Below are 24,002 nucleotides of genomic sequence, written 5' to 3'. Positions count from 1 at the left end.
CTCCACTGTGCCTTACCATAAAGTGACATCCTTACATACCAGAGTTGTGCAGATGGGAAGGAGTTTTTTGTATCAATTATTCAGGTAGTTGGAGAGAGTAACTTCTGTAACAGGCGTGTGGGAAACATTGCACATTCTTGTCCTAATCTTTATTTTTTCCAGGTATCTGCTGCTGTGGAAGAGAGGATGGTGGCCTGCAAGGGCAGCTCCTCTGTATCATAGCAGCTGTGACTGCATCCCTCATACCAGTGCCTGTTTCTGTTTTACAGTGCCCTTGGTCAGTGTGATAAGGCCATTGAGGTTTACAGATCAACACCTCTGACTGATGTTGATGGCATCATGGGGATAGCCTTAGCTTACTTCAAAAAAGGACTCTTACAGGAAAGCACCAAAGGTGAGCACCTGCCTGATTCATTATGGCACGTTTCTCTTGTTGTTAATCTTAACAAAATCTGCTTGTCTGAACAACCTAGCTACAGTTCACTTTATTTCACATTTTCAGTCCTAGTGCCTAAGTACCAATTCCACAACTACTTTAGTCATTAGGCTGTTCAGTAGGGTGTTAGGACTATTAAAATGTACAGAGGGAAGCAACATTTCTTCAAGTGTTTAATTCCTGTCCATTAAAGCTCTTGTGCTTTTAGCTTGACTTGTTTTCAGATGAAATGTCTTTCCTGGAAAAAAAAAAATCAGTTCTGAGAAGGAAATTAATGTGTTGTTCACAGCACTTCAGCTTTAGTGATAAATGTAAGTGCTGTATTGTCATGCTCTGCACTGCTAAGATGTGAGGTTTCAAAAGAAGGTACACTGAATTGTCACTGGAAGTGTGAGCACCCTCAAAGGAGCAGCCAGCTCAGCATTTTAACTAACCCATAGTTTTTAATTGGAATGATGTGTGCCCATTTCAAGTACTATTTCATAAGTAAACTGTCTCAGAGGAGTATTTACTGTGTTCTTTCAGTTTGGTTTTGTTTTTCTGGGTATCCCAATATTACATTTCAGCTCTGTTTCTACTTTGTACATAATAAACAATTCCCAGACTCTAAGCAGCCCTGAAAATCTACATTTTCAGAGCATACTTCCAAAGTCTTAGTAACTTTTTTTTGTGTATGTGTTCTGCCTATCATTTAAGGTGTGAAAACACAGTAAAGCTGAAACCAAAGTGCCCTCGTGTGGGTGTTCTAATATCATGCCTTCATAGATGTTGCATTTTTAAAATCCAGTTCAGAATTCAATTCTGAGTCTTGTATTTTTGCCAGCCTATGAAAAAGCCTTGGCAATAGCTGAGTCTGAAGAAGATAAAGCACACATCATGACTGCCTTGGCCCTGGTAGAATACAAACAGAACAGACTGGATGCTGCAAAGACACTGCTCTTTAAGTGGTGAGTGGAGGGAAGTGTCATCTAAATATGATATTTTATTGTGTTGTTGAATCCTCACGTGGGCTTTTTGGGGGGGAATCTTTGATATTTTTGTGTTGCATAGTAAAAATGGAAGCTTTATTCTGAATTTATTAATGAGGGATATCTGTTTTGAGTTTATGGCCTGTGTCTTCTTCCATACTCTGTAAGCAGTGTGGAGTGGAAGGGTTGGTGGGCTGTGCAGTTTGGAACTCTAATACCCTTGAATGTTATTTTTAGTGAGTTTATCTTTTAAGATGATGTTAATCTGTCATTGCTTGGTTAGCCCTAGGCAATATTTTTTCTCTTTATCTATAAGAAATGCAGGTGACTGATGAAAACCATTGAAGTTTAAATAATCAGAAATCTCCAGAACAGTTGTGTTCCACGTGTGGGACACAAGGACAATCTTGCAGCTGCCCCATGAGAAGAAACAGATGTGTTTGCTGTGTTCACTGAAGTCACAGATGTCTTTTTTTTTTTAGAACTCTGGAGGATAAAAGCCCAGGCATCATTGCTAGTCTCCTGGTAGCTGTGGATTAAGGGTTAACATCTCAGTTTCTCAGGATCATATCCCTCCCAGAGAACACTCCAGCAGTGGCTCCACAGTCTCCACCTTGCCAGCAGACTCCTCAAGTTACTGAAATAGTGAAGCTCCATAGCCTAGTACACTCTAACAGCTTGTAGGAAAGAGGATCCTGCTACTTAATGATCAGTAACTCAGGATTTAATCACTTCAGTCTGCTATTTTTGTCATAAACATCAACAGGGAGAGTTTTCTATTTGATGTTAGTTGCTTTGTGTTAAAAAAAAAAAAGGCAGTAGTAAATGGTTTAGGAAAGTAACACTACAGCCAGTATGTCAAGACCTGAATAGGAAGCACAGTGCTGTAAATAGTGAATTTTATTGGTTTATTGATTTTGTTTGGTTTATTGAATTCATGGTCTGAGCAAGACCTTGAACGAGAAGCTGCCTTTATTCTTCCCTCATGACCAGTTTAACATAGAGATGTTCATCAGTGAGCATGTTGTGGTACCTAATATGAGAGAATCCCACTGTTTATTTGCATAAGGTACCATAATGTGGCTGTTCAAGTTTACCAGGAAGTTTTTATTCCTAGGGACAGAAACCAAAACATAAAATTGGAAATGTACTTTTTTTTTTTTTTTTTAAAGCAAAAATGCTCACTAGAAGCTTGATTAGGAGCCTGTAGTCACCTGATGAGTGAAAATATCCTCATTCTGGTGTTATGTTTTGAAAGTTAAAGTGAAGTAACTCTGAATTACTGTTGCCATGCTCTGGTATGTGGTCTGCCTCCATTCAGTTTGCATTGCAATTTATTGGATTTCCTTTGCTGTAAGAGCACCCTCAACTAGTAGCACATCAGTTATGGTCTTTGATTTTGGTTGCTTCTCTTTGAGGTCACTGAGCTGGAGGTCAGGGAATTAACTTAGGAGCTCCTATGCTAGAAAAACTTGCTGAAAAAAATCAGTAACTGTACCTGGTCAGTCTCAGATAATGCTTGGAATACTGTTGATGGGGTTCAATTGCCTCTCATAGTGAAATTAATGGAAAGGTGCAACTGATAGTGGAACTAAAGCCAGTAGATGGTGTAAAGCATGCTCAGACTACCTTACACTGGGACAAATCTCAGTTTTTTAGAACATCCTGTTTTCTTAGAAAGAGTAGTTCATCATCCAGGGTTTCTGTTGCAGAGCTGTACAACTCAGGTGTGATTCCAGGTGAAAGTATAAATGTCTCTAAGAAAAGAAAGCAGCTGTCAGTGTCTCCTCCATTGCCAAAGGACAATTCCTGTGTCAGAGCCTTGTCAGGTGTGCTCCAAAATTGTCTCTTTCCCTCCCTCTGACCCAACAGCTCATTAAAGGAACCCACAGTGGAAAGCCTGAAGGCTCTGTGCACACTGGGACTGGTGAAGCAGGACCCTACACTTGCAGCAGCAGCCCTGAAAGAGCTGCTGAAGCATGACAAAGGGCATGGTGACATCTATGAGAGGTGCCTTTTTACCTCTGCTCTTTATGCACTGCAAGACAGGAATGTGGCCATCCAGAGAGAAGTCTCCAAAGCCATACACAGGTATGTGCTTCATCCTTCTTTACATTGCCTTGTAAATGTGTTGTTTTGGTTACACTGAGTGGTCAGCAAACCCCTGTTCACACACAGCATTCTTCTACAAGAATATCAATTATTTTTCAAACGTGAAGTCCTCAAACTTCAGGTTTTGTCATCAGCTGGCAGAAGCTTGCTCTGTGATTTAGGGGATCAAATGTCAGAGGTTTCATGATTATTTGGGTTTGGTTTTTTTTTTTGGTGGCTTCTTTGGTAGCTGGATCAGTTAATTCAAACATATGCTGTGAAAGCATTTTTCATCAGATGCATCACAGCCTTCAACCTAGAGAAGTCTCTGGGGCATTTATTTAATATTTAGCAGCCTATGTAGCTGTTCATCCCACCAGCTGAATGTCTGTGTTTTGATTACCTTTAGCACTCAAGAAAGGGGTAATTGTAATCAGCACCTTTAAGCAAGGTAAACAGCATGGTCTGATCTGCAGGTATTTTTGGAAACTATGCAAAGTGTATTTCTCCAGCTGCAATTAAAATTTGTTGGTTTTTCACACTATGAGAAGACCTGTAATCTTAAAGTGTGTTTGTTTTCTTCTCATGAATATTGATACTCATATTGTACATATTTAGCCAGCAATATAACTTAAATTTTATGTTGTTCTGCACCACTGTCCATGCCTATTTTCAACCACACTGGCTTTATTTTCTGAGTAGAAAAGAGATAGGTTTGGGGTTACTGGCACCTGCATCCCCAGAAAACCAGGTTTATTCCCAAACCAGGAAGTGTAATATCCTTGCTCTTTTCCCAGTAACCCTGGTAATCCTGACCTCTGGTCTCTGCTGTCTCGACTGGTTCCACTGTATGCACCACAGAAGGCAAAAGTAAGTGCACTGCTGTCACACATGGTTCTGTTTGCATCCTGAGAAATCTGTGTTTTTGTCAGTAAAAAACCCCCAGCCTTCAGTACCTGGAGGTTTGATAATGAATATGAAAACTTAAGGCACACAAGCACACACTGAGCAATGCACAGATATATAATGAAGTTAAATGCCCAGTAATTGGCATCTTTCATGGGGCAGCAATTCTTCCTCTTCTCAATATAAACCTACAGCAAAAATCTGCTAGCATTCCAGCAATAAAATGCTGCATTATGTTTACATGTTTTACACATGTTTATGTGTTTATATAAATATACATTAGGATTTACATACTTTGAATCTGGTTAAGCTGGTCAATTTAACTTTTTTCATTAGCTGGTATTTCCTTGCCACTTTTGTAATTATCATCAGCTCTTCTCCAAATGAATACACTTTTTCTTAATTTATGTCTGTTGAGTAAAAAGAAATATCACCTGAAAACAAGCCTTCTTTTATAGTGGCTAAAATTAGAAACAGCTTGTATGGATAAGCTCTGATCCTGACTGTCCCTTCTCACTGTGTGAGCTCTGTATTCCTGATTAACAAAGATTAAAAAATCTGGGCATTGCATTTTGTATAAAATGTCTTAGTTAATCAGTCATATAACCAACTCATTTTAATTTTTTTCTTTAAATCTTGCAGGGGGGAGCTGTGGCAGGAAGTGTTGCACAGGTCCTTGATGTAAACCAGGGAAAGGTTTGGCTTCCTTGAAATACAAACTTTATAATCCCATAAACAATCCTAAGATTAATTCCATCTGACCACTGTAGTGTTAAGTCACTTCTGTGTTCTCTTTTGTAGGAAGTCCTGCTGAATATTGCAGTTAACCAGTTGGCAGCAGGATGTCACATGCTAGAAGATGAGAAGAACAATCCTTTGAAAAATATTCAGAAGGCAATCCACCTCTGTCCAGGTTACTCTTGTTCTCAAACACATCAGTGATTTTTTTAATTTTTGTTTTTTGTGCCCATTAGGAACAGAGTTTTTGTGCTAGCAAAAGAATCCTACCTTTCTTGGGTCGTTCTGTTGTTTTCAGTTGCTTTTGGATGTTTTGGGGAGAATGCTTAGGGTTGAAATTTAAACTGTCTTTCCATGTTTAGACATGGAGAATTAAACTAAACAAGAGGAAAGAAAAAAAAATCACAGTTTTAAGGCTTCTTCTGAAAACTTAAGCAATTTGTTAATCCCTTAGCAGGAGGAGAGATAAGTATTATATAGTATATTAGAGAAACAATAAAAACACATGTTCCTTGTGAATCAGAGTGCTACACCAAGCAGAAGTGATTTACTCATCTACAGTGAGAATTTGGATTGCAAATGTTTTGTTGCAGTATGAACTCTAGGCAACTGTTCACCTCTTACTTCATTTGGTGCTTGAAATGCAAATCTAATGTGTTTTCCAGGTGCTAATTTGCACAGGATAGTGAAATACCAAAACATGGTTTCTTCTGCTGTAACTTTGCTCTGAATTTGCCATGTGTGTGGCTAAGAGTTAAAAATTTTAATTGCTTTCCTACAGATACACAGGGGACTGTAACTGCTATTAAAAATCAGTATTCTGTATATTTTTGCTAGATCTTCAAGCTTCATTTTAGTTTGCTGGCAGGATTCACTGTCTCTGGGATGAAGATTTACATGGGTGAAATGTAAATCAGCTTGAATTCAGCTTCCCCTCTGCCCTGTTCAGGACAGGGACCACTCTTCCATCAGTTTCTCTTCAAGGGGCTTTTCAGGTCAGGAAGAGCTGACACTGAAGGTAGCTGACACTGGATGTGGACACCTCCCACCATCTCTTTCATGCCAGAGGTCAGATAAGACTGAGTCTGTATGCCTGGAAGCTGTCCCTGGCATCTTAGGGTTGTTGCTGCCACTGTTACTCAGCACTAAGTGATAGTCAGGAGTAATCTGTGTAGTCAGGATAAACTGGCAGCTTTGGTTAGCACACCAGTGAAAAAATACATGAGTAGCATCTTTGTCTTACAAATCTGGAAAATCTTAGTAATTCCAGGCAAAGTTTTCAGCTGCCTTGGGCTGAGATGATGCAAGGTTCTGACTGAATGACTTGCCTTGTTCTTGCTCCCTCTTATTTACAGTGTGTGGTTCCTTTGGTGGCTATGGCTCTGTGCTTAATCTGGTAAAGACCATTCTGAATTCACTACCAGTGTTGTTAGGTTGGGCTCGAGTTAACCTGTAACCACTCTTTTCTAGATAATCCTGCTGCCTGGGCAGTGCTGATGGCTGCCTGCCATGCTGAAAACACTGTGGCCTGTCTAAGCAACAGTCAGCCAAAGAGAACAGGTCTGGAGATGACACTGGTATCTACAGTTTCAGCCAAAAGTAAGATATGCAGAGCTCCTAGTATTAAAAAAACCCTAAAACTAAGCTTGCAGCACTCAGAATCTTGCAGGTAAGCTGAGAATTGCTCAGCAATGGTTTGAGCTGTAACTGCATTTTATGACATAAAAACACTAAATCCTGCTGCACATCTAAGGTTAATTACTTAATTGCAGCTTGCTTTCCCCTCCAAGGCCTCAAATGTATTTTTAAAGTGATACCCCTGAACTCTGATGCCTAAATGGAGGGATGGATTACAGCACAGGAGCACTGCTTACAAGGAAAGGCTAAAGTACTCTTGAGATCTGTAACATTTCCAGTAGAGGGATAACCTCAGCCTCAACCCTTGCCTAACGTCTGCAGTGTTCTGAAAACTGGAATTAAAATTCTGTGTTTGATTGTTTTTTCTCAAACCATGTAAATGGTGTATTCTCCCCCACCCCCTTTTTTTGCTTTTAATTTTACCATTTCTTGCTCTCCCTGCCAATGAAGGAAGCAATGCCAAGTTAATAGTCATTAAAGCTCTCCCTTACCAGATGCAGAGCATGTGGCATGGCACTGCAGTAATCTGGTTAAGAGTTTTATCTGTTTTTGCAGCTGGAGAAAATAACCTTCCACGTAGTTATATCCAGACTCTTGAAGAATGGTGTCTGTGTCAAGCTATTACCAGTCTAGAGGAGACTGGTAAGCTCTCAGAAGCTGAAGCTCTCTGTACCAAGGTATGATGTCATCATACTGGCAGATTGTGGTAGAATTCTATGGAAATCATGATTTGCAAACTGTGAATTGGCAAACTTCTGTACCATCAGAGCTACGGGATGCAATAGTTGGCATTTTTTCCCTCCACAAGATACTCTACAACACCAAAACTCTGTTAATGCTTGACACAAGCAGTGTATGACACAACAAAGGCAAGTCTGCCCTTCCTGTATTCATTAACCTAGTATTAATTAAGCAAGACATCACAGAAATTCAAGGCAAGAAGTCCAGGTAGGAGACCTGCAGGGGACTTAAATGTCTTCTGCACCATCATGTTAGTACTGCTAGAGCCAGAAGTGGGTGCTATAAGTTTAATTACTGAAAGTCTTGAGGCAACACAGCTGGGGAAGGGGACTGGGGTGTTTGTGAGCCTTAGGTGTTGTGTTTCCTGTGTTCATGAACAGAGGGCTTGGCAAAATATAAGCAAAAACCCAGGTGCACTCAGCAGCAGGCATCCCTGACTTTCAGTGAGGAAAGTGACTAATCCCATGCAAATGTGGTCCTTGTTCATGGCATTTCTGTGTTAATGGGGAAGGCAGTTTAAAAACAAACAAACCCAAAGCAGGCTTAGTGAACATGCTGGTTTTCTAGGGGAGGTACTTCCTTGTCTCTGTGTTTGCTTGCTGAGGAGGTGTTTTCCTTTTCCAGCTTGTCTATTAACCTGTCTTACATTAGCAAGGGGAAGAGATTTCCAGGTGGTACCTGGGCATGGGGGGAAGGTTAGTTAGGTAGTTTGGAAGAGGACAATCAGTGCCTGCAATTTGTGAAGGAACAAGAGTAATGCTTTCTGATACCAGAGTCTTATTGACCATTTTAGACCTCAGGATCCTCAGAAAACTATTCGACTGGGTTATGATGACTCAGGCACCAGAGTTGTTCAATTTGAGACATCAATTCCACATTTGTTAATAGGGGGAAATTGCAGCAAATAGGAGCAGCTTATGTTGTGTTTCAGAAAGTCTCTGCATGCATTATTCACAAAGCAGCAGCTTGTTAAGGAGTAACAGAGAATGTTAAGGGTGAAGTGTTGTTTCTTACAGCAGATCTGAGTTACAGTTTCTGGAAGGACTGTGGAATTGATCAGGTAAAACAACATGTGAGGTGACATGGAAAAGCTTCACGTGCTTTGCCTGAGAAGAGCAGAGCAGCAGAACAGCTTGTTTCCTGTCCTTGCTTTTTTTCCTTGAGTTTGTTCCAAAAAAATACTCCATAGGTATCTGCTGTTATTGTACTGAAAATGTTTATTGGAGGTGCTTCTGTTCCAGTGAGAATAAAGCACCTTAGTTGGGAGAACTGAAATTGCCTGGAACATACTCAGGGTCCCTTTTAAGCACGGGACAGGTCTTTGCCTCCATTGGCCCAAAATTTGTAATTATTGTGAAGTAAAGGAGGACTGGAGGTTTGCCATTTGATGATCTATCTTTCTGAAACCTGCAGCAGAAGGACAGGTACAAAATTTAATGTAAGCTTCAAATATATGTGGAGGACAGAAGTTCTCTATTTTCACTTGTCAGTACTTTGTGCAGAGGAAGAGGAAAATGTCATGTTCAGTCATCCTCAGAGTGCTTTCTCTCATGGTTTTTTTTAAGACAGAAATGGAAAAAAAAAGTATCTTCTGATATTTACAAATATAATCCTGATACCATGTTTTGCTTTTAGGGTTTAAAAAGATGCCCTGAGCACCCAGGTCTGTTTTTGCTTTTGAGACAAGTTCAGTGTAAGCAGCTCTTGCAGTCTCACAAAGAACTTCCAGACAGCATCCTGGAGGAGCTTCACAAGACAGTCATGACCAGTTCAAGTTCAGTTGCAGCCTGGCAGGTAAGTGCAGATCCTCTCCCTGACCTTGCTGTGCAGACCATGGACTCTTTCAGTGCATAAAAGTTTGTTTTTCTTTGCTTTTCATAGAATCATAGAATTGGCTGGGTTGGAAGGGAGCTCAGAGCTCATCAAGTCCAACCCTTGATCCACTCCCCCCGTGGTTCCCAGCCCATGGCACTCAGTGCCACATCCAGGCTCTTTGGAAAGATCTCCAGACACGGAGAATCCACTACTTCCCTGGGCAGCCCATTCCAATGTCTGATCACCCTCTCCAGAAAGAAATTCTTTCTCATCTCCAACCTAAACCTCCCCTGGCACAACTTGAGACCCTTTGTGCCCTCTTGTCTTGCTGAGAGTTGCCTGGGAAAAGAGCCCAAGCCCCCGCTGGCTCCAACCTCCTTTCAGGGAGTTGGAGAGAGTGATGAGGTCTCCCCTGAGCCTCCTCTTCTCCAGCCTCAACACCCCCAGCTCCCTCAGCCCTTCCTCACAGGAATTCTGCTGGATCCCTTCACAGCCTCCTTGCTCTGGACCTGCTCCAGCACCTCAATCTCCTTCCTGAGGGGCTGAGGGGCCCAGAACTGGACACAGGACTCAAGGTGTGGCCTCCCCAGGGCTGAGTACAGGGGCAGAATCCCTTCCCTGGACCTGCTGGCCACGCTGTTCCTGATCCAGCCCAGGATGCCATTGGCCTTCTTGGCCACCTGGGCACACTGCTGGCTCATGTTCAGCTTCCTGGCAATCCAGACTCCCAGGTGCCTTTCTGCCACTCTGTGCCCAGCCTGGAGCTCCCCATGGGGTTGTTGTGGCCAAAGTGCAGGACCCGGCACTTGGAATGTTGAACCTCATCCCCTTGGGATCATCCCAACTCTCCAGTCTGTCCAGGTCCCTCTGCAGAGCCCTCCTGCCTTCCAGCTGATCCACACTTCCCCCCAGCTTGGTGTCATCTGTGAATTTGCTGATGATGGACTCAATCCCTTTTATTTGTCCACCAACAGCCAGTGACAGAAAAAAACCCACAAAACAGCTTATATTCAGTTCTCTATAAAGCTATAACATTATTAACTTTCAGTAGTAGTTTAAAGTAAGGACTGTTTGTAAGGGAAGCAGGATTGCAAACTTGGGGTAAAACTGTGGCACCTGAGGTTTGGCATGTGAGCAGAAATGGGTGAAATATGTGATAACCCATAAGAACAGATAGAAGTAAATGGTTCCTAGTGTAGTCACATACAAGTCATTACTCAGGGTCTGAAAACCTGAGTAAGTCTGTCTGTAATCTCCCAGTGCCAGGTATCACTGCTGCTCTGAGAAAGTTGAGTCTGCAGGGAGATACCTCCCAGTAAGTGTTCACTCACTCCCTTCCATGGCATCATGAGAGACCATTTTTAGTTAATTGGAAGGCTCTAGAGCACTTCATGTGCTGCTTCTGTGAGACTGTCAGAGAAGTCTTGTCTCACACATGCCAAGAGATCTTTCTGGATGGTGATGCAGCATGCTTCCAACTTTACTTCCTAGCTGTTGCTGCTGGTTGCTGTGACTACCTTCCTTCAACATGCTGTTTAGAAAAATTCCATGAAATTCTAGAGTCTTTTATGTAGTTGCAGGGTTTATGGTGCTTCCTCTGCCTGTTGAACAGAAAAAAAACCCAACAAATAAACCACAAAAAACCCCACCCTGTTTGTGGTGAGATTGATGAAAGCTGATTTCAGTCTTAGAAGATCAGTGCAAGGCTGCTTCTCACTTGGAAGGCTGCAGATCCTCTTCCCTGCTGGAACATGGAAGTTCAACAAAAAATTCAAACAAATTCAAAAATTAAAACAAAAAATTTCCACAAAAATCATTTGTGGAAAAGTGCATTTCTTGAATGCATTTTTCTTTGGCTTGGCAGACTTCATCTTTCTGAACTGCAGAACTGATTCAGGTTGGATTTTCAAAGTGTGGGGGTATGCAGTACATGACTGTGCCCTCTGTTTTAGTAATGTTTTTGGATAGTGGAATAATTAGGGTTTATATGCATTCTGCAAACTTCCCTGGCACAGCCAACTGTGATCTTGCTTACAAACAGGGATAAAAAACTAAAGGGAAGTGTGTGTGGCTTGGAGGGAGGGAGGGAAGGGCTGTTTTGGTTTGGTTTTTTTTTTTCCCAATCCAGGCCACAGATAAGATACCTCTGATGAAGACCTTTTCAGCCTTGAATTAAAAAAGATATTTCTCAGGGCTGAAAAAGCATTCTGGAAAAGCCTGCCTGCTTCCTGTGTTCTTAATGGATAGATTTATGCTTTAATGATTTCTGGCTCTGGACTTCCTAAGATTTTGGAAGATGTTTTGCCTTACTCAGAACTATCCATCATGATGTTTTACAGTTTTACTAAACTAGAGGAGCCATTAACTTTTCTTCTGACTTATGTTTCTGGCTTTTGTCTGAATGGTTGTTTTGCAGGGTTTAAAGTCAGCAGCTGGTTCTTTTTGCACTGGCTTACCAGGTTCTTTTTCCTGACTTACTGGCCCAACAGGAAAGCTGGGCTTGCAGAGCTGCCCTCACTTCAGCTGAAAAAAAATGAGGCCAAAGATAGCTTTTTTTTTTCCTTCACATGAATTGAAAGTTTTATTTTACAAAACAGTCCTGAAGCTTGATGACAATGATGGCCAAGCATTGGTGATACTTTCCAGGGTGTCTCTTCTTAATGGTCACTAACTTCTATCCATCAGAAAGAATTCTTCCCTTTCTGCCACAATGCAGTCTTTAGCTAGAAAAAGTCCAAGGACCTTTGGCTAGAAGCAAGGAAATTGTTTTTTCAAGAAGATGCTTTGTTTGCTTGGTGATTCAGCAAAGAATATTCCTAAATGTGGCTTGCACATCTTCATTTGTGTCTTGTACATATCACTTGCAAACATGTGGCTGCATCTGCTTGAAAAATGTGACATGAGTGCAGAATTAAAGAGGGAGGAGTTGGAGTCCTTTCCCTTCTTCTCATGAGCAATTCCAGAACATCTTGTGCTGTCAGAGCAGGCAGCAGGAGCATGGAGCTCTGCACTGACCCCACTGTTTTATTTCCTTTGCCCTACTGGGCTTCTCCAGCCTGACCCTTCTGGGTCTGAAATGGCCCAGCCCATCATCTGAGCTCAGACTCACATTGTAATGTCTTTCATATTCCTGGCATTACTCAGGTGGACTGCAAAACCCTTTGTTCCAGTGGAAAAAGGTATCTTTTCATCTCCACAGGACCTGGAGAGACAAATGGGTCACCACACAGTGCTCTAGTCTGAAAGGTGCCCTTCATAAAGCCATCTGTTGTCATTTGCTGACCTGTGAGCAATCCCCAGACTAAATCAGCTATTAAACATCTGTCCATGGGTGGTCAAGGAGCTTTGAAATAAGTTTCTGGGGTGGGGGGCACTGCCAGCTCTGCAGCAGACTGTGTTTTACTGCAGGGCAGAGCACAGTATGCTGCTGGGTTGAGGGCTGGGTGCTGCAGCTGATAGTGGTGCTCTGCTAAGTTTAAATCGTATTACCTGATGGATCTGTGTGTGCTGTGGTGGCTCCATAACTGATTTTGTTGGATGTTTTCTTCCCAGTGGCTGGCCAGCGTGTATAAGTCTCAAAGGATGATGGTTGGAGCAGAGATGTGTTACAGGAAGAGTCTGCAGCTGGCATCCCAGCAGGGCAGCTGGAGTGGGAAGTTATCCAGTCTGCTCAGGCTAGCCATGCTGGCCCTGGAAATCTGCATGGTAGGATCACCAGAATTAACTAACTGCATGGTTTAACAGGAGTTATGGGTTCTGCAGGCTTTAAATGAGCCCCTGTGCAAGTGACTTTGTGTTTTGTGGATGGCAGGGAGAGGATGAGCCTGCAAGGGGCAGTGGACTGTTGTTTTAAAGTCTCTTTGTGCATGAGATTGCTGTGAAATAATCACACAGAACCACTGTGTACATTAAAGAGGCTAATTTGTTCAGCAATGCTTATTCCTCTTAAGTTTCAGTTTGATCATCCAGATTGATCCACCCTTTTCTTGTACTGGCATCTGGGGACTTCAGTCAGGTTTCAAGTAACTTTATCCTCTGTGGTCATTTCCAGATAAGGTGCCTTGCCTTGAAAGTACAAAGACAATCTAAGGGGCATGTGCCTTGTGATATAAAGAAAATTATTCTACTCCTTGCACCAAGGGGCCAGGTGAAAATAACTCAGATTCTTGGGAAGTGTCTGTTCTCTTTAAGCATCAGAAACTTGAAGTGGACACAATCAGACATCTCAAAATCCTGGTGCAAAAGGTAGATAGATACTGATGTGATAACAGAGGATCAAGCCAGCAGGTGTAACCAAAACCAGGGAAGGGACCCCCATATATCCTGGGTGCTGATATAAGAAAATCCAGTCAGTTTTACCAAGGACAGAGATGCAAAGCTGTTGCTTGTGGTGGGAAAAAAGAATACCCCTCAGTTTGACAGATTTATTTTCACAAGCTGTGTGCTTCAGTGGCAGAATTTGTCAAGTGAGAGGATTTTTCCTCCCAAGACTCTTCTGCCTGTTTTCTACTGCTCTGCTCCCTGTTTCCCATAGCTCCTAAACGTTACCCCCTAATTTAATTTAATTTAAATTAAATGTAATTTAAATGTACCCCCTAATTTAATTAACACCCTTCAAATGCTGACCTGAATTGATTGAGAATATGCAAGGACTTGTTTAAAAATTTAATTAGTATCACATCTGCTACCTCACCTCTGCTTTTTTGTGTCAGTAGAGCCCTGTTCTGTTCAGCCCCTCTGATACCCACTGTTTTACTGCAGTGTGCAAAAGCCTGGTGAAAATGTTGTTCTGATCCAAAAAGCTTTGAGTGTGAAAATTGCTTGTCTCCTAATTATCTATCCAAATTAAAACCTGTGCACTATACTTCAAGGACAGTATAACTGAAACCTATCTGGGACAATGAGGATAGTAGGATTTTTCTTAAGATAAAAGTCAGAAGGATTTGCTCAGTAGTTGCTCTGTTAAGCAAGTACCATCTTGCAGCTGATTTTTACTTCTGGTTCTAGAGTGATCTTGTACAAGGGATGAAAACTGACAGTGTGAGAGTGAAGGAGGGTTTGTGGTTAAAACAAATATTACTAGCAGATATGTAGGGAAAAAAACCACAAAAAAGCCCAACAAAAAAACCTGATTCCTGGCAACTCTGGTCCTAGAATCCTTAAGCTGACTTCTCCAGGCTCTTCTAGCCACTGTTTGGTCTTTAGTTTTTTTGGGTTTTTTTAAGAAATCTTTTTCTAACCTGCCAAAAACCTTTCCTAACTGAGAGCAGCTTGAAATAAACCTGCTCTCTACAGAGCTGCAAGCTCTTATTGACGTTACAGACTACAATAAAGCCCTTTAATTTTTCTTTTCTTAATTTTTTTTTCCTTTATCTTAGGCTAATGCCTCAAATGACCACTGGACATCCTTGGTGCAGGAGGCAACAGCTGAAGCTTTGAAGCTTTCTCCTTGCCCTGTGGCATCTCTCCTGCAAGCACTGCTACAGTACAGCTGCAGAATGGAAGCAAGGTGTGAATGTTAAGTTAAATGGAACACACTCTCTAAAAGTACAACTGCTCATTATCCCCAGGTCTCACTCCAAGAACTGAAAGGAAACTGAAAACTGGAATTAATTGTTGCAGTGGTGTGGAGATGTGGGATGGGGTTAGTGGTGTGGGGGCCCAAAAGCAGCAGAATCTTCCTCCTTCTCTCAAGAAAACATGCATGGCCTTCTTACCAAGAAAAAAAAACATAAAAAAACCAGTTGAAAGACAACATACCACGTTTCCTAAATAAATTAATCTGGAAGACAATAGATTTCTAAAAGCTCTTGTTGAATAGCAGGCTGGAGCCAGGTATCAACCCTCTCTGCTGCTGGGATTTGATTTGATGCTAAACTGAGCTCCCAGCAAAATGTGTGTCCATACACAGTGCTCATTGTGTCTTTCTGGGGAAGAGGGCTGGGAAATAAATCTACTTTGTGAGTTTGGTTATTAAGTCTAGTTTTGTCTTTTACAGTGTGCTTGCTTCTGCTATGGAAAATTGGAGTGTTCTTGATGTTTTTGTTCAATAATTTCACCTATTTTTTCAGATATTTCTCACAAACTGGCTTATTTTCTCTGTGGGCTTTTAAGAAGGTGACAGCCTTATGTGATTGTGATGTTTGGCAAAAAATGGGCTGAAAACTCATTTAATCAATCTTACTACATCTTACTACAATGTAAGATATTAATTTACATCAACAGTAAGGTAAATCACACGAACTAATTGGTCTTTCTGGGAGTCCCAAAATCCTGAAACAGTAAATTAATCTTAACTACAGATAGCAAACAAAAAATAGTTGTAACTTCTCAGCAGCCTGTTAAACCACATGTATTAGAAAAACACTTTGGACATAAAGGTCTTGAGAGTAGACCCAGAGCTGATGCAACACCAGCTTTCTATCCCTAAACTTAATTACCAGTTTTTACCAGAGTTCTCATGAAAATATCTTGGTTAGGTATCAGCTGGTGGCATTGGAAGGTGGGATCAGCCAACTGGAATTTTCAGTTTTTGTACTATTCCACTGCCATTTCCTTCTCTGCTTCAGTTTCACACCTTGCCTCTGTGTTTGCAGGAGCTGCAGTGCCTTTTTATGAGTGCTTGAAGTAAGCATATTTGTGCATAATATCAAATCCTATTGGCATTATTAAGATTTATGGTTGTACCTGCTTCTCTCAGGTGCACTTTTTTCCCAGAAGATCTATTTTATGGCTTTTAAACAGGAGATCACATACTGAAACCAGAGGTTGTGCTGAGCTCACAGGCAGCAGGATGTTCATCACACTGTTGGAGCAGTCATAAAATCTGCTCTGTCATTCTTATTTTGGGTTACTTGCCAGCTAAAGCTCTAACTGGAGTGTAATGTTTTAAGCATAGCAACAGTGACAGCATTCCTTAGCATTCTGCATGCAGCCAGATTGGAAAAAAAGGAGTGTACAGCTCTGCTCCCTCCCTTTATCCTGGGTGCTATGGAGGAAAGGACCTTCCCTGGTTGCTCCTGCTCATTGCTCCTCTCAGTGGGATGCTGATAAGTGACCTGCAACCTGTTCAGTTGTGTTTGGTGTGAATTTTGTTTTGTTTCTGCTTCTAGGGAGACTCGTAGAATGCTGGAGAGAGTGGTGTATCAACCAGGGAATCCAGAATCCATCGTGTCAGTGGCACGCTGGTACCTCCTGCAGCATCTGCATGCCAAAGAGGATCATGAATTAATAGATGTAAGGCAGAAGTTCAGTCTGTTGGTGTTGGGTTTTTGTGTTGAACTCTGAAGCGTGGGGTAGAGGGAGGGTAGGGAGGTTTCAGGGATTCTGCACTGACAAAACATAACTCAGTTGCATCCAGTTGGCTTGGAAGTCTGCCATGCAATACTAATAAAAAGCAAACACCAAAATCCCTCTGTAATCCAAACTGCCAAGAATTCTACTAGTAGAATACTGACTCCTGACACTAAGACCACTTTACCAGAATTTTACCAAGAACATAGTTAATGCACTGGAAATGTTGCTTCCCTCTACAATGTGGTGTCCTTCACCCAAAAGATCTGTACTTGCTGTAACTTGAGGGGTTTATTACCTCTGTGATGGTACATTATTTGCAGTGCATTGTGCATGGTACATCAGTTTCTGTTGATAGCACTTCAAAAATGGATTTGGCCAAACTCACAAATCCACACAGCTCTCCCTGATGTATAAAGGGGGATGGGATGGCTCATTTTGGCTAGAAACTGGAGTCTCTTTGCTACTCAGGCTCTGGATATACTCCCCTAATCATCTCCTCACTGGCTCAGTGAGCTCTTTTGGCTCAGATTAACAGCTGCTCCCTGGTGAGTAGCTGAATCCATAACGAGTTTGGAGGTAGAACACATCAGGCAGGATCAGTGTTGACAAAAAGGACACACAGGTTCATAGAAACCATCTGGAATTAATGAGTTCAGATGAGCCTGATGTGGTCTCATTGCTTCTGTACAGTCATCTGAACTCTCTGCCAATAATGGGTAAAGATTTCCCCATCTAAACAAATCTAAAGATTTGTTTTTCCTTTCTTAATCTGCATAATGGGATGGGAACACAAGAGGAGCTCCAGAAGCTCATCAACATCAGCCTGCCATGGGAGGGCTGGTTTTTTTTTATCTAGAAGATGTGGAAATCAAACCAAAGAAGGGCAAATACAAACGGGGGAGGCAAAAGGATACCTTCTGGGCAGTTTTGTTTAAGGAGCTGTATAGAAAATGCTCCTTTTTGGCAAATTTATGCAGAGGTAGTGGCAGGAGGCACACATGAGTCAGCAGGGAGGTGTCTCTCCTCCAGCTCTGCTCCTTTCATTGCCAGCAGGGAGCTTGGTTGTCACACTGGGTCTCAGCCTCCAGTGATAAGTGATGCTGTTGTAGTGCCCTGCAAGGGGCTACAGCTTGAGCAGCTCACTGCAGGGTGGGGTGTTTAAGTGCCTGGTGTTTCAAGGAAGCTGATGGTGTGGAATGTTGAGTTTTTCTGATTTTAATCTTTTTAGAGAAATGGCATGGCAGAAATCAAAATGCGTTTGAGGTTGCCAGTAAAACACCAGCAATAAAATTGCTACTTTCTCTTTTTTCCATTATTTGTTTTTCTCTGCAGGTGCTTATAGAGAATGCCAAAGCTCATGGGGATGTTAGAACTCTGGAACTATATGAGCAATTGTCCACAAGTGCCTAATATGGACTGTCTCCAGTGAAAAGTCTTCCACTTGTGCAACTTAAGCCAGTCCACCTTCCAGGAGTGATTTGAGCTTTTTTGTTTCTTCATGTATTTTTGTTTTTTCTTTTGTCATTGCATCAATTGTAACTTTGTCTTCAGCATTACTTTTTCTTGACCAGAAGTAGTTTATTTTCTCATTGGCATGGGTTCCACCATAGAAACACTCTTTTTTTTTTTTTTTCCAAAGGAAAACCCTGAGTTTTGCTCTTGTTTTCTTCCTCTCTCAGACTTCATCACTGTGTGCCATGGTGAGTGCTTGCCTGTGGCCTGCCTGTGGCCCTTGGCAGTACAACACCAGCTGCATGGGCAGTGGAGCAAGGTTTTATTAGCAAAAAAAATCTCTGTGGCTAAGAGGCAATAAACTTTTTCTGTCTTACAGATACTGTAAAACATTAAAAAATGTAAAATTCCTATATTCCTCTCTGACAAATTTTCCTTGCAGTTGAGCCCAAATCTGCTTGGAACTTCACATGTGATGTCAGTTTATACATTTGTATTTTTTTTTTTTTTTAGTTTAGTTTTTCTATTTTAGCTGATTTTAATTACTGCAGTGTATACTTTTGACTGCAGGCTTCACTAAACATTCCCATCAGGAAAAGCTTGTGATCACCAGGGACAGGGTCGTGTCTGTAACTGTGTGTGACAAGCTGTATTTTTGTCTTGGTAGTTCTATTGCTGGCTGCTTAATTGGATGAATCATGACAGTGGTTCCTAAGACATGATGGCATTTTGCTTTTCTGTACATGAAAATAATAATAATAATAATAATAAAAAATAAAAATAACAAAGCAATGGTTCTGATCCTGTCAGTGTCACCACTGGGGGTTTTCAGAGCTGTTTCAGAGCTGACCATTTCCTGGTTTTAAAGTTTCTTAAAATTACTCTGTACTCCAAAGCCTGGCTGCTGAGCAGAAAGGGCCCTTCTGAGGCTTTCAGGAGCTGCATGGAGCACAGGGAGTTGGTTTTGGAACCAGTTGGGTCTGGCTTCAAGAAAGCAGGATGCTGATCCTCAGGTGTGTGGCTTACTGGAGAGTTGTGGAACTCTCAGGGCTGGAAAAGCCCTTTCAGATCATCAGATCTCATAGAATCATAGAATTAGCCGGGTTGGAAGGGACCTCAGAGATCATCGAGTCCAACCCTTGACCCACCGGAGCAGTTGCTAGACCATGGCACTGAGTGCCACATCCAGTCTGTTTTTAAATGTCTCCAGGGATGGAGAATCTACCACCTCACCAGGCAGTCCATTCCATAGCCTGATCACCCTCTCCGTGAAGAAATTCTTTCTAATATCTAACCTAAACCTCCCCTGGCACAACTTAAGACTGTGTCCTCTTGTCTTGTTGAAAGTCGTCTGTGAAAAGAGTCCAGTTCCCACCTCGCTACAGCCTCCTTTCAGGTAGTTGTAGACAGCAATGAGGTCTCCCCTGAGCCTCCTCTTCTTCAGGCTGAACAGCCCCAGCTCTCTCAGCCTCTCCTCATAGGGTCTGTGCTCGAGTCCCTTCACCAGCCTGGTTGCCCTCCTTTGGACCTGTTCCAGGACCTCTACATCCTTCTTAAACTGAGGGGCCCAGAACTGGACACAGTACTCGAGGTGTGGCCTCACCAGCGCTGAGTACAGGGGCAGAATCACCTCCCTGGACCTGCTGGTGATGCTGTTTTCGATACAGGCCAGGATGCCATTGGCCTTCTTGGCCACCTGGGCACACTGCTGGCTCATGTTCAGTTTCTTGTCAATGCAGACTCCCAGGTCCCTTTCTGCCTGGCTGCTCTCCAGCCACTCTGTGCCCAGCCTGGAGCTCCCCATGGGGTTGTTGTGGCCAAAGTGCAGGACCCGGCACTTGGAATGTTGAACCTCATCCCGTTGGAATCGGCCCAGCTCTCCAGTCTCTCCAGGTCCCTCTGCAGAGCCCTCCTGCCTTCCAGCTGATCCACACTCCCCCCAGCTTAGTGTCATCTGTGAATTTGCTGATGATGGACTCAATCCCCTCATCTAAATCATCAATGAAGATATTGAACAGGACTGGGCCCAACACTGATCCCTGGGGGACACCACTGGTGACCGGCTGCCAACTGGATCAGCCCCGTTCAGCACCACTCTCTGGGCCCGGCCCTCCAGCCAGTTCCTAACCCAGCACAGGGTGCTCCTGTCCAAGCCACGGGCTGACAGCTTTCTCAGGAGGATGCTGTGGGAGACGGTGTCAAAGGCTTTGCTGAAGTCCAGGTAGACCACATCCACAGCCTTCCCCTCATCCACCATTGGGTCACCTGATCATAAAAGGAGATCAGGTTGGTCAGACAGGACCTGCCCTTCCTAAACCCGTGCTGGCTGGGTCTGATCCCTTGCCCATCCTGCAGGTGCTGTGTGATTGCACTGAGGATGATCTGCTCCATAACCCTGCCAGGCACTGAGGTCAGGCTGACGGGCCTGTAGTTTCCCGGGTTCTCCTTCTGGCCCTTTTTGTGGATTGGTGTGACATTCGCCAACTTCCAATCATCTGGGATGTCCCCAGGGAGCCAGGACTGTTGGTAGATGATAGAGAGAGGCTTGGCGAGCTCATCTGCCAGCTCCCTCATCACTCTTGGGTGGATCCCACCCGGTCCCATAGACTTGTGGGGGTCCAAGCAGCCCAAGAGGTCACTGACTGTGTCCTTCAATATTACAGGGGGGCTGTTTAGATTTTTATCACCTTCTATAGGCTCCAGAAGCCTGCTGTCAACAGGATAACCTGTCTTTCTGTTGAAAACTGAGGTAAAGAAGGTGTTAAATACCTCAGCCTTTTCCTCATCTTTGATAACTATATTCCCACCCATGTCCAGTACAGAATGAATGTTTTCCTTGCCTCTTCTTTTGCTATTGATATATCTGTAGAAGCATTTCTTATTGTCCTTCACAGAAGTAGCAAGATTCAGTTCATGTTGTGCTTTTGTCTCTCTGATTTTCTTTCTACATGACCTGACTATATTCCTAAATTCCTCTTGAGAAGTTAGCCCTTTTTTCCATAATTGATAGGCCTCTTCTTAATCCTAATTTCTTTCAGAGTCTCCCAGTTCAGCCAGACTGGTTGCCTTCCCCGCCGGCTCGCCTTCCGGGACTCTGGGACAGCCTGTTCCTGTGCTATCAGAATATGCTCTTTGAAGTATGTCCATCCCTCCTGGACCCCTCTGTTTTCAAGGGCTGTTCCCAGGGTATACTCTGAACTAGTCTTTTGAATAGTCCAAAATCTGCTCTCCGGAAGTCCAACACAGAGGTTTTACTGACAACCCTCCTTGTATCCCTGAGTATTGAAAACTCTATTATTTCATGGTCACTAAGTCCCAGTCGTCCATCAACCACCACATCTCCCACCAGCCCCTCTCTGTTTGTGAAAAGAAGGTCAAGTGGGGCTCCGTCCCTGGTGGGCTCATTTACTAGTTGGAGCAGGAAATTGTCTTCAATACACTCTAGGAATCTCCTAGACTGCCTTCTCTCTGCGGTGTGGAGTTCCCAGCAGATGTCTGGCAAGTTGAAGTCACCTACGAGAATAAGGGATGATGATTTTGAAACATCCTCCAGTTGCTTGTAGAATATTTCGTCAACCTCATCATCCTGATTGGGCGGTCTGTAACAGACTCCCATCACGATATCGGCCTTGATGACCTTCCCACTGATTCTAACCCACAGGCATTCTGCCCTATTATTGGTGGTCTCAACTTCTACAGTGTTGAGAGATTCTCTAACATATAGGGCTACCCCTCCACCTCTCCTACCCTGCCTGTCCCTTCTGAAGAGCCTGTAGCCACCCATTGCAGCACTCCAGTCATGGGAGTCATCCCACCACGTTTCCGTGATAGCGACTACATCACAGCTTTCCTGCCGCACGATGGCTTCCAGCTCCTCCTGTTTGTTGCCCATGCTGCGTGCATTGGTATACACGCACTTCAGCTGGGCTGCTGATTTGTCATTTATCTCAGGTAGTTCACCTTTAGGTTCCTCTCTGGAGAGCCTCAGTTTCAACCCTCTCCCCCTTCAAACCTAGTTTAAAAGCCCTCCTTATCAGGCCCCTTCAACCTATGACCTAGAGTCCTTTTCCCCCTGTTAGTTAGATGAAGTCCATCAGAAATCTAATGACACCAAGGGCAGTTTGGGATTTGCCCCATGGTCGAGAAACCCGAAGTTCCGCCGGTGGCACCAGTCCCTTAGCCACCTATTAATGAGATGGGTTTTTCCTAGTCCCTCTCTCATTCAAGCCTTCTACTGCAGGAACTGAGGCGAAGACTACCTGTGCTCCTGACCCTCGACTAACCGACCCAGGGCCTTGAAGTCCTTTTTAATCCCTCTTGTACTTCTTCCAATAATGTCGTCACTGCCAGCCCTGAAACTACCAACAGTGGGTAATAGTCCGAGGACTGAATTAGCTGAGGGAGTCTCTTACTAATATCCCTCACCCGGGCGCCCGGAAGGCAGCAGACCTCTCTATGGGATGGGTCAGGTCGACATATAGGGCCCTCAGTTCCCCTCAGAAGAGAGTCACCAACTACGACTACCCTTCTTCTTTTCTTTGTGGGTGAAGTTTTAATCCGTCTGCTAGACAGGGGGTGAACGGGAGGCCTTCTGGACAGATCGTCCTCTTGTCCGTCCTGCTCTTGATCCTCTGGGTCTAGGGCCTCATATCTGTTCTCTATGGGCACCTGGGGGAGTGGTGGGGGTTGGGAGAGAATTCTTTTGCCTTTTCTCATTGTTACCCCATCCCTGCCCAGGCCACCCCCACCCCATGTCCCTCAGCATCACATCTCCAGGGCTTCAGGGCTTTGAAACCCCTCCAGGGATGACGGGGACTCCATCACAGAATCACTCTGGTTGAGAAAGAACTTCAAGGTCATCTAGTCCAACCCTTCCCCATCCCCACCCCATGTCCCTCATCCCCACATCCCCAGGCTCTGAAACCCCTCCAGGGATGATGGGGACTCCAGCCCTGCCCTGGGCAGCCTGGGCCAGGCCCTGACAACCCTTTCCAGGCAGAAATTCTTCCCCAGCTCCAACCTAAACCTCCCCTGGCACAACTTGAGGTGTGCCAAAAGTTCCTCTTGTCCCATCCCTTGTTCCTTGGGGAGCAGAGCTCCAACTCCTCTGCTGACAGCCACGGATGTGTCACTCTTGGTTTGACCTCAGCAGGCTGGGGGGGTTCTGCCCTTTGGGGGTGAGTAAAAACCCCTCTGAATGTCAAGATTCCCAGGTCTCCCACACTTAGATTCTCCCACTCACCTCCATGCCAATAAACCTCCCTGAAAAAGATTTTTTGGTAACTTTACATCAATTGTGGTTCCCTTCCCTGCCTGCTGCCACGTTCTCTTCAGCTACCAGTAGCTGCAGCTATTTAAAGGGAATGTAGCAAGAGACAGACTCGTGACTCTCAAGTCTCTTAATTTTATTTTTTTTCCTAGCTTGCTGCTATTAAAAGCCTGGAGAAGTTCTCAGATCCTACAGCTGGTATCTTGTGGGGAGGGGGGTGCCTTAATATCTGTGCATCCCATCCCAGTGGAGGTCAGGGTTAGGATTTATCCTGCATTAGAACTGTTCCATTCCCCTCAGGAGGCTTTGTCACTGTGGTCAGGGATGAGCTCCTTGAACAAAAGAACTGCACAGCCCTGAGTTGTATTGCATGGCCCCAAGGAGAAAAAAAAAAACAAACAACCCCAAAACCAAACCAAAAGAACCCACAATATCTCCACCACCCATCAGTGAAAACTTCCCAGACAACTCGAGTTTTAATTTAAGCTGCTGCAAAACCCCACAGTCTGAGGTCAGAATCTTCCTCTCCTCATGTTTTTCTTAACAATGTGGAGCCTCCACAAAACCAGCACTTGCAGAAGGTTTGTTTTTAAGAGAAAAATTTTCAGGAATAAGATGTGAATTGGTGGAGGTTGAGGCAGCCCTGCATTTG

General features: G+C 43.6%; 2 protein-coding genes across 6 annotated transcripts in view; one reads left to right on the top strand and one right to left on the bottom strand.

Moving 5' to 3' along the window:
* The window catches only part of TTC37 (tetratricopeptide repeat domain 37), a 50,922-nt gene extending 32,059 nt beyond the window's left edge, over nucleotides 1–18,863 (top strand). For 4 of the 5 annotated variants that reach the window (XM_030467225.1, XM_030467227.1, XM_030467226.1 and 1 more), the window contains 13 exons: nucleotides 270–394; nucleotides 1,260–1,383; nucleotides 3,277–3,495; nucleotides 4,293–4,365; nucleotides 5,044–5,097; nucleotides 5,203–5,314; nucleotides 6,610–6,738; nucleotides 7,333–7,454; nucleotides 9,154–9,312; nucleotides 12,886–13,038; nucleotides 14,712–14,842; nucleotides 16,446–16,569; nucleotides 17,962–18,856. In XM_030467225.1, coding sequence (XP_030323085.1) covers nucleotides 270–394; nucleotides 1,260–1,383; nucleotides 3,277–3,495; nucleotides 4,293–4,365; nucleotides 5,044–5,097; nucleotides 5,203–5,314; nucleotides 6,610–6,738; nucleotides 7,333–7,454; nucleotides 9,154–9,312; nucleotides 12,886–13,038; nucleotides 14,712–14,842; nucleotides 16,446–16,569; nucleotides 17,962–18,039 — 1,603 coding nt within the window. In that variant the 3' untranslated portion in view covers nucleotides 18,040–18,856. Of the gene's footprint in view, nucleotides 1–269; nucleotides 395–1,259; nucleotides 1,384–3,276; nucleotides 3,496–4,292; nucleotides 4,366–5,043; nucleotides 5,098–5,202; nucleotides 5,315–6,609; nucleotides 6,739–7,332; nucleotides 7,455–9,153; nucleotides 9,313–12,885; nucleotides 13,039–14,711; nucleotides 14,843–16,445; nucleotides 16,570–17,961 lie in introns of all 5 variants that reach the window. The other variant, XM_030467223.1, reaches the window with a different exon arrangement.
* A 4,552-nt stretch (nucleotides 18,864–23,415) lies between these two features.
* FAM81B (family with sequence similarity 81 member B) overlaps nucleotides 23,416–24,002 on the bottom strand; it is a 61,929-nt gene continuing 61,342 nt past the window's right edge. Inside the window, exon 10 of the mRNA XM_030467635.1 lies at nucleotides 23,416–23,498. Within this exon, the coding sequence (XP_030323495.1) occupies nucleotides 23,416–23,498 (83 nt within the window). The remainder of the gene's footprint in view (nucleotides 23,499–24,002) is intronic.

This window comes from Calypte anna, chromosome Z (assembly GCF_003957555.1).
Source record: "Calypte anna isolate BGI_N300 chromosome Z, bCalAnn1_v1.p, whole genome shotgun sequence".
In the NCBI taxonomy this organism is placed as follows: Eukaryota; Metazoa; Chordata; class Aves; order Apodiformes; family Trochilidae; genus Calypte; species Calypte anna.
The sequence above is the reverse complement of the archived record's forward strand: the minus strand, read 5'-3'. Positions and strand labels throughout refer to the sequence as shown.